Below are 10,192 nucleotides of genomic sequence, written 5' to 3' on the forward strand. Positions count from 1 at the left end.
GCCATCAGTGATTGTAACAGTTGTAGTTATCAGTCTCTTCTCCATTGGTTGGGTTTATGGGGAAGATACTTTTGAACTGTGGATCTTCTAATGTCAGTGATCTACCCATAGCAGCTTCCTTTTGGCCTCTCTTCATCATCCCTCACCCCAATATATGGTTTTCCATGGTAAATAATATGCCAATAACCTTCTTTATTTGTAAAAGTGATTACAAACCCATGTAACTGAAATCTCATAGTTTGGGGACAAGAAGATATGGAAAACCTCAAAGGCATAGGGACTCTTATTGTGTTGCTCTTATGCTTTCTTAAGTGTATTGTAGATCTGTAAAACTTAACAGGTGGTCCAAAGCCTTCAGAAGAATAATTTGCATACTTGCTATAATCATTTTCTGTTTTAAAAGAATCACTTCCAGAATTAAGTCTATTATTGGTTCACTTGAGTAATTGACCTCATTAATTTTTATTTAGGGCTTTGACTCTTTCTTCTCCAGAAGTTCGATTTCACATGGACAGTGAAACTCATGATCCTATAGACCTACAGACCAAGGAACTTAGGTATGCAGTTTTTTTGATGGCCATTAGATAAGATTTTGATTTTAAATGTAATGTCTGGTTTTTTAGTAAATAAAACATAATTTAGACCAAATTAGAATTTGACTAGAAATAGTTATGGTAAGTAAAAGAGGATTGCTCTGATTAATTTCCTAAGTATTTAGTGTAGAATATACTGTGGTAGGATGGAATAGTGGTCACAAGGCTTAGAAGCCAGACTGCTGAGGTTTGGATACCACTTCTGCCACTATTGCCTGTACAACGCTGGGCAAGTTATTTGACTTCTCGGTGCCTCAGACTAATAGCACTACAAAAACTCAGAGGTATTGTCAAGAGTGCTCAGATGTTATACTCAGCTACTGTTGTTATTGTTTTACTAGAGGCCCAGTGCACAACATTCGTGCACTCGAGGGGTGGGGGGGTCCCTTAGCCTGGCCTTTTGCAGCCCTGGAGCCCTCAGGGGATGTCCAATTGACAGTCTGACATCCTTAGCATTGCTGCTGAGGCGGGAGAGGCTCCTGCCACCGCCAATGTGCTCGCCAGCCGTCAGCCCAGCTTCTGACTAAGCAGCGCTCCCCCTGTGGGAGTGCACTGACCACCAGAGGGCAGCTCCTGCGTTGAGTGTCTGCCCCCTGGTGGTCAGTGCACGTCATAGCAACTGGTCATTCCGCTGTTTGGTCGATTTGCATATTACCCTTTTATTATATAATAGCGGTTCTCAACCTGTGGGTCGTGGCCCCTTTGGGGCTCAAACGACCCTTTCACAGGGGTTGCCTAAGACCATCGGAAAACACATATGTAATTACATGTTGTTTTTGTGATTAATCACTATGCTTTAATTATGTTCAGTTTGTAACAATGAAAATGCATCCTGCATATCAGATATTTACATTACGATTCATAACAGTAGCAAAATTAAAGTTATGAAGTAGCAACGAAAATAATTTTATGGTTGGGGGTCACCACAACATGAGGAACTGTATTAAAGGGTCTCGGCATTAAGAAGGTTGAGAACCACTGTTATATAGGATTGATTTAGTTAAGATTTAGGAAGTAAGAAAATGGTTGGTTAAATCAGAATTAGGCCTCTTTTCCATGCCTCTTATATAAGGTAATTCTGAAATTAATTTTGCGTTTATACTTTTCTTAGATGACTGAGAATTGAAATGGGAATATACTTGTTGGTTAGTTAGAATCAGTATGTGCCTCATAGCATTAGAACTAAAATTTAAAAAATACCTTGGCGGGGAGGAACTTCTGTGCAAATAAGTTTTAATGTTAGTATGAACAGTGTGCCCAACAGTAAGAGCTTTTTTGAAGGAAAAAATTGAATCTAATGCCAAAATAGAACACTATATATTTCTTACTACCAATTAGAAGAAAAGATTTCTAAGAGATTGTCCCCATAAGTTTTAAAGGTATAGGAGATGTTAGTAATACTTTAAAAATTAATAAACTTTAGCAATCTTGTCAAGAAGTTATAAGATGTTATTTAAAATGGAAACAGGAATGAAAGATTAATAATGCATGTTCAGTGACTTGGGAGAAATAAACCATGTAAACAGAAGGCAGATAATTTATTAAACTAAGTTTTAAGTGGACATAGACTATATTAAAAGGCAATATCAGATTGCTTAAGAGTTTTGATGTAAGTTATGTGGACTTGGATCATGTTACTATTTTTTTAAATATATTTTTATTGATTTCAGAGAGGAAGGGAGAGGAGGGAGAGAGATAGAAACATCAGTGATGAGAGAGAATCATTCATTGGCTGCCTCCTCCACGCCTCTTACTGGGGATTGAGCCCACTACCCCAGTATGTGCCCTTGACCAGAATTGAACCCGGGACCCGTTAGTCTATAGGCCAACACTCTATCCACTGAGCCAAACCACCTAGGGCAGATCCTGCTACTGTTAATAACTCTGACCTTGAGCAGAGAAAAATACTCAGTCTTCTTATCTGCAGAAGAATAAATTATATACGTGTGTGTGTGTGTGTGTACACACATACATATACATACACATATATATGACACAATACATATAGCACTCATAGCACAATGCCTGACCCATAATAAGCATCTAGAGTAGTTATAAATATGATCTCTTCATTTGGCTGATTTATCCGTGAAAGTTTCAATTTTTAAACCAAAATTTGCATGATAAACTTTTAATTTTTCTTAGTAAACTTTATTTTTATGAATTTATAGTTAAATAAAAATCTATTTTAATTTGGGCTCAGTAAGGAGGTAAAAATGTTTATGATTTAGATTTTATATATTAAAATTAGCAAAACTTCTGTTTTTTAATGCAATTTGTAAAGTCTTCTCTAGCACAAGATTTTCTTACACAGTAGCTACATAGTGAAAGATTGTTAGCATAATAGAGAAATGAAAGAGCCCTAAGTTATAAAAATATACATGTGCACACACGTGTGTATGTTTATATAGGAAATTTTTCTATTATCTTGTAGGTAGAAAAGGTATCCTGTAAATAAATATGATATATAGAAGTCTCAGATTCTCCTTCCTTATTTAATGATTTTTTTCATTGGCAGAGAAACAAATTCCATGGTTGAAGAATTTATGTTACTTGCCAATATCTCTGTTGCAAAAAAAATTCATGATGAGTTTTCTGAACATGCTCTGCTTCGAAAACATCCTGCTCCTCCTCCATCAAATTATGAAATTCTTGTTAAGGCAGCTAAATCCAAGGTAAGGTCCTGTAGTTTGAAAAGTTATCTATACTTGTGTTGTGATCTATCCATGACACTGAATAATCTACTTACATCTCCATAAAAATGTTCTTGTTTCTTGATGCAAAAATATGCCATTAGTTCTTAGTTTTTAATTACTGAAATATACTTCACAAAAAACATTGTGTACATTTAAGGTGTACAACATATTAATTTGATTCATTTATGTAGACTTAAGTTATTTGCAATACCCTAAACATAATAAGCTCTTCCATATCTCTGTGCCATTATACATGTTCCTCATGCCTATGTTACCTCATGCCTCCTCTGAACTGCCTAAGAGACTTATAAATAATTTCTTTCTCTTTAGCTTTAACTCAGTTAAACCCTCTTTATATCATGTTCCTAAGAAGGAAGTCCACTTATTGCACATATGGAAAAAGGAAAAATATAGAAAGGGCAGCATTTTCTCAGCCTCATATACTCCCATTGCTTCTAGTTAGTAGATTTTCATTTGGGCATAAATACCGTTACCCTTGGGGTGACTATGGCATACATTGATTTTCTTTGTATCACTTGTTCAGGTCTCATCTTTCCTGTTCAGAAGACAGCTGGAAGGAGTTGTTTTGAATTGTTCTAATAGGATGTTGTTGGTTTCTGAGTTTTTAGACCATTATGGTGGGCTTATCCCTATCATAGCCATCAGAACAAATTCAGCATCTTCTCTGCTCTAAGGCTTATGCTAGAAATTGGGGCATTTATTCCTGTCTTATTTCTTCCTAAAACCTGGGTAGAGGAAGGAGGGTTTAAGTATGTTTGCCACATCTCCCAGTGAATAATAATGCAGCTAAATTCGATGTACCACAACATTGAGTGGTAGTGACCAATATAGTTTGTCTCTGGCCTTTAATTCTAATTTGAATGGAAGGAAAATGTCTGCAGACATACAAATCTGTTTTGATTTTTTTTTTCCTACCCAGCAGAGATTAGGAAGATACAAATTGGGCTTTGAGAAATAGCACTGCTGCTCCCACCATCCTTTCTTGAGAATGTTGATACTTCAGTGTATTTAAATGCATTCAGAAAATGTTAAGCTTTGATGTTGCACAGAACAATTATTGCTTTTTATAAATTTACTAGAGGCCCAGTGCATGAAATTTGTCCCAGGGCACAGGGGTGGGGGGGGGGCGGTAATGTCCGACTGCCGGTTTAGGCCTGATCCCCTAAACTGGCAGTCGGACATCCCTCTCACAATCCTGGACTGCTGGCTCCTAATTGCTCACCTGCCTGCCTGCCTGGTTGCCCCTAATTGCTCCCCCCCCCCCCTCCCCCTGCAGGCCTGATCGCCCCTCACTGCATCTTCGAGCCGGCCTGATCACCCCTAACTGCCCCCCCTGCCGGCCAAGTAGCCCCCAATTGCCCCCTCCCTGCTGGCCTGGTCGCTCCTAAGTGCTTTCCCTCCCTGCCGGGCTGGTCACCCCTTGCCTGGTCATAGGCAGCCATCTTGTGAGGGCATGAGGGTTAATTTGTATATTACCTCTTTATTATATAGGCCTAGGGGCCCGATGCACAAAATTTGTACACGAGTAGGTCTTCCTTCCCCTGGCTGCCAGCATTGGCTTTCCTCCAGCACCCGAGACCTGGGCTTCCCTGTGGCCACTGGCAGGCACCCGGGACCTGTGCTTCCCTCACAGCCCCGGCTTCACCTGGAAGGTTATCCAGAAGGACATCTGGTCTAATTAGCATATTACGCTTTTTATAAATTTATTTTTAGTCTCCTAGGTGAAGGATAAAAGGCATAAACACATATCTGATCAGAAATAAACACTTATAATCTGTTCAATTTGATTTGTTCTATTTTGGATACATGATGGTACTGATTTTAAAATGTAGTGCTCATTCCCTCTTCTTTTTCACAGAATTTGGAAGTTAAAACTGATACTGCCAAGGCTTTGGCTGACTCTTTGGATCAGGCTGATTCTGCTACTTTCCCATATCTAAACACTCTGTTAAGAATATTAGCCACTCGCTGCATGATGCAAGCTGTGTACTTCTGCTCTGGAATGGATAATGATTTTCATCACTACGGCTTAGCATCCCCAATATACACACATTTTACTTCACCCATCAGAAGGTACTTTTTCCTTTTGAAATGAAAGGAAATAGAAAATAGTTAATTTTGACAAGACATTTTAATGCTGATGTTGCATGGTTCTTGTTTCACCTTTATATATCTAGATATGCGGACATCATTGTTCATCGGCTGTTGGCTGTGGCTATTGGGGCTGACTGTACTTATCCAGAGTTGACAGACAAACATAAGCTTGCAGATTTATGTAAAAATCTTAATTTTCGGCACAAAATGGCTCAATATGCCCAACGTGCATCAGTGGCTTTTCATACCCAGGTATTGCCCTCTCTTGATAATATTAGGAGAGTTGAAGTTTTGTTCATTTTTAATTTATGTTCAGAATTGCTTTGTTCATTTAAAAATATTTAAGACAATTCTTAAGGTTGTATGTTATTTTACAGCTATTTTTCAAAAGCAAAGGAATAGTAAGTGAAGAGGCCTATATTCTTTTTGTGAAAAAAAATGCTATTGTGGTGTTAATTCCAAAATATGGATTAGAAGGTACAGTCTTTTTTGAAGAAAAGGACAAACCCAAGCCACGGCTTATTTATGATGATGAGGTATAGTATTTCTAATTTTTTTATTTCTGTTTTCTTTTGGTGGTGGGGGGGGGGGGGGGGGGGGACGCAGACGGAAGGGCCAGGAGAAGACATGTTTTTTGATAGGTTACAAATGGTACCTATAAAGGGTAAAATTGTTTTTTGTACCCTGCAGAATTTAATTGTGCCAAACAATTATACTGTTTCTCAGCATATTGTCCAGCATACAACATTGGCCATGGTTTCTTTTATACCATGTAAAGTTTCCCTCTCTAAGGAAAAGTTTCCCTCCCTAAGGAATAAATAAATGACTGTTTAGAGCCCAGCGAAGGGAATTTTTTAACTTGTTTACAATGTCGCTTACCTGACATACTCCCTACTTCCCTAACTTTAGTAGAACTGTAAAACAATAATCTCTGCCTTCAGTACCTTTGTGTATTGTTCTCAACAATGTGCTGGTGAGAATCCTGAGAGTAATGAATATATACTGGGACCATTTTTTTTTTTATTCTTTATTTATCTTGGGACCATCTTAATGAGAGGAGGAAGTATGGTAGCTTACATTTGTCTGAGGTTACTAAATTAGTGGTTTTTGTTATATTTTGAACATCATATTAAATATTAAAGTAAAATTTAAATTAATATGAAAGGTAAATTATAAAGAATTGGAACAAATCCCAAAGTCCGTAGAAGTAATTAAACATTGCAAAATGTCTCTTGTTTAGATACCTTCACTTAAAATAGAAAATACTGTGTTCCATATATTTGATAAAGTTAAAGTGAAAATCATGTTAGACTCGTCGAATCTTCAGCATCAGAAAATTCGAATGTCCCTGGTAGAACCACAGGTAAGGCAAACTATGTTGTAATGGAATGTATTTTGTGAAAGACGGATATAATCATAAGTTATTTCTGTTTAGTGATAGAGGGAATTCTTTAAGTGTGGAGGACAAATATTTGCATAGCAATTCTTTTTTATTTTTAAAATATATTTTATTGATTTTTTACAGAGAGGAAGGGAGAAGGATAGAGAGTTAGAAACATGGATGAGAGAGAAACATCGATCAGCTGCCTCCTGCACACCCCCTAACTGGGGATGTGCCCACAACCAAGGCATATGCCCTTGACCGGAATCGAACCTGGGACCCTTCAGTCTGCAGGCCGATGCTCTGTCCACTGAGCCAAACCGGTTAGGGCTGCATAGCAATTCTTATTTCTCACTGATCTCCCTAGGCCATAGGATCCTAGTTACCTAGGTTTCTTCTTTTGTCATTGGTACCAAAAGCAGAGCTCTTTGAGATCTCTCGCCTAGTCAATTTTCAGTTTTATCAGTTTTAAAGTTGCATTTTTGAAGATAAGACATTGGTTCTTAACTTTTATTTTGCCCCAACACACCTGCTCTGATGCTGACAGTCACAGTGCCTCAGCTAGGATAATTGGATGTGTTAAACACACACTTCCCAAATGACTTATTTCTCATGTGTTGATATCAAGTGTAACATTTTGAACCACTGTTACCCTGTGTGTGAAATATATACTTTGTATGAAATATAACCTTTTCCCCATCTACCCCTATATCCTTTTGAAATTGAAAGTATCAGTGGGGAAAGGGGAAATGAGAATGAGATTTATTCCTTATTTTATACTTTTACTCAACCTAATTTTCCCCCATTTGTATTACTTTAGATACCAGGAATAAGTATTCCTATTAATACTTCAAACATGGACATCAGTGAACCAGAGAAAAAGAAGAAAAAGCTTGAAAAATAGCTATAGCCAGCAAAAAAATTTCAAGGGTTGGTTTCCTTTTAATAAAATTAAAAACAAACAAACAAACAAAAAACTGAGAGGATATTTCTAATCCTAAGAAGTGTGTGAAACAGTTTATTATTTTAAAGTGCATTTTAATAATTTTAAAAATGTACATTTTTATTGAACTGTTGTCTGTGTCTGTCCCATCATTTATTTCTGGACTGAACAAAGCTATTTATGCAGAAAAATTGAGTTGAATATCCATCACTTAAATAGTGAGGATAGCAAATTCAGGGATCTGTAAAGATCATTTAAAGGGAGCATTCATGCTCTCATTGAAGAGCAGATTAACTTTGCAAAAGTGATTTGACTATTTAATATTGATAGAAAAAAACTACCATTTCCCTATGGAGAAAAATAGAATGTTTTTAGAAGCAAAGAACCATCTAACTAAATCTTGAAAGCTGTGTTGTTTAGTATGGCAGTGTTTGGATTTCAAGACAATTAAGATATGTTGGGAATTCAGTAATCTGTGCTGTCTTTAATTTACCTAACTTACATTATGTACTCTCTGTTAGAAAGCCTATTGCAGTTCCTAAATGATGCTTGAACAGTTGTGTGTGTTTGGGAGTTGGATATTGTAGGAAGGCAAGACTGGGAAAATAGTTGCTTTGTACTAGGTAATAAGAGTGATCATCATTCTTGACCTTCACCTCAAATATCTCCCCCAAATAAGGGATTAAGACCCAAAGAAGGACTGAAGAGTATTTTAAATGTCACATCATGTTACTTATAAAATAAAAGGAGGTAATGAATGGCTTTTAAACTGCCTGTGTATTAGATTATATTGGAAAGGGGAATTGTGTAAATAAATATTAAAGGGAACAAATTGAAGTTTTACAATTTGACGTGTCAGAGTGACTCCTTGTTAACCACAAATATTAGTAATGATAAATTGGTGCTTTCAAAAATATTTTGAGATAGTTACCTTAAAACATTTTACTTGGCTTATTCAATCTCTAAAGTACCTACAGTGTACCAGGCATATCACCAGATAAGTAAACTGCCTGTGCCTTGAAGGAACTTGCGGCACAATGAGAGAATTGGCATATATGTCAGAGGTATACTAAGTGGGAATAATTACAGTGTGTACTTTTAGGCGCTCAGAAATTATTAAATGATTTGTTCCAGTGTCCTGTTACTGAGGAAAACACCCACATACTGAGGCAGAAATTGTTTCAGTTGAAAGAAGATAGGTTTGAGTTGTCTTGGGTCCAAGTAATGGACAAAGACAAGGGCAGAAGTCAACAACCTTTTTGTAAGGGCCAGACATTTAAGGATCTGCTAGCGTGCAGTCTGTTACCACCTGAGTACTCAACTCGCCTGCTCTTACAATGTGAAGCAGCCATAGACTATGTAAACAAATGAGCATGGCTATGTTCCAACAAAACAGACACAAATTTAAATTTCATAATTTTCATGTGTCATATTATCCATTTGATTTCTCCCTCCCCAAACTACTTTAAAATTCTTGGCCAATGAACCATAGTTTACCTGCAGTAGAGGAACAGGGAGGCTTCTTGGTAAAGCAAGGAAACTATAACTGACCTTTTGTCTATCTTTCCAAGTTTGTTCTCTTCTGTCTCATTTATGAGGAAGGCCTAATTCAGGCATCAGTCCCTATTGAGTAGTTCAAGATGTCCAGAAACCTTTTCCCCCTTTAAAGCCTTTGCCTTAGTATCTAAAATGCTACTCCTGCCAGTTCTTATGCTAAGTAGCTTACTTGAAATATTTTACTTAAGAAGCTCTGTTAGGTAGGACTATTATCCCTTTAACAGATTAGAAGATAGAGGTTTTCATGGCCCAATTCTAGTAGTTAAGTGACAGAGGTGGTGTTTGAATCCACGTTATAGTCACTATTTGTTCACTGTTTCACCTGTGCTATTAAAAAAAACTCACACAAAACATAGCCAGGGAAGCTCCTACCCGTAGAATTTAGAACTCTTAAGTATAGCAATAGTCTTAAGTTGATATCAATTTAAAACCTATGTGATTAAGGACTCAACTTCCTAATGAAGTATCTTTAGCAATGGACCTAGAGCAGGGGTGGGCAACCTTTGCCAAAACCAGCAAAATTTCTGACTCAAAATTCTTCTGCATGCCAACCCTAATGTTTTGAGAACATGTTACGCCTACTTGATATCTCTTAAGGTGTACGTATGTTAAGAACCTTGAAGAAATAATAAAATTCATTCGAGCGACAAAAACACAGTATATAATGATGAAAAATACATTTATTTTTTAATGTATACCTGTACACTGATAGTCCGACAGAACCAACATGTCTATGTTTAAGATAACTTGTTATGTAAAATTATTTATCTAAGATGCACCTACACCGAATTTATCTGAAAAATAAAAAAGTCGAGATTAAGAAAAAAATTGTAAATGGAAGATTATAAGAGAGGGTTTCGTGTGCCAGCAGAAGTTACTGGCGTGCCATGTTTGGCACAGGTGCCAG

General features: G+C 37.0%; 1 protein-coding gene across 1 annotated transcript in view; it reads left to right on the forward strand.

The window, feature by feature from the left end:
• The window catches only part of DIS3 (DIS3 homolog, exosome endoribonuclease and 3'-5' exoribonuclease), a 28,593-nt gene extending 20,019 nt beyond the window's left edge, over positions 1-8,574 (forward strand). Inside the window, 7 exon segments of the mRNA XM_006753741.2 lie at positions 471-557; positions 3,112-3,268; positions 5,169-5,383; positions 5,488-5,656; positions 5,782-5,940; positions 6,645-6,767; positions 7,606-8,574. Of these exon segments, the coding sequence (XP_006753804.1) occupies positions 471-557; positions 3,112-3,268; positions 5,169-5,383; positions 5,488-5,656; positions 5,782-5,940; positions 6,645-6,767; positions 7,606-7,689 (994 nt within the window). The 3' untranslated portion in view covers positions 7,690-8,574.
• Positions 8,575-10,192: the final 1,618 nt, after the last annotated feature.

Source organism: Myotis davidii, unplaced genomic scaffold, assembly GCF_000327345.1.
Source record: "Myotis davidii unplaced genomic scaffold, ASM32734v1 scaffold10, whole genome shotgun sequence".
Lineage (NCBI taxonomy): Eukaryota > Metazoa > Chordata > Mammalia > Chiroptera > Vespertilionidae > Myotis > Myotis davidii.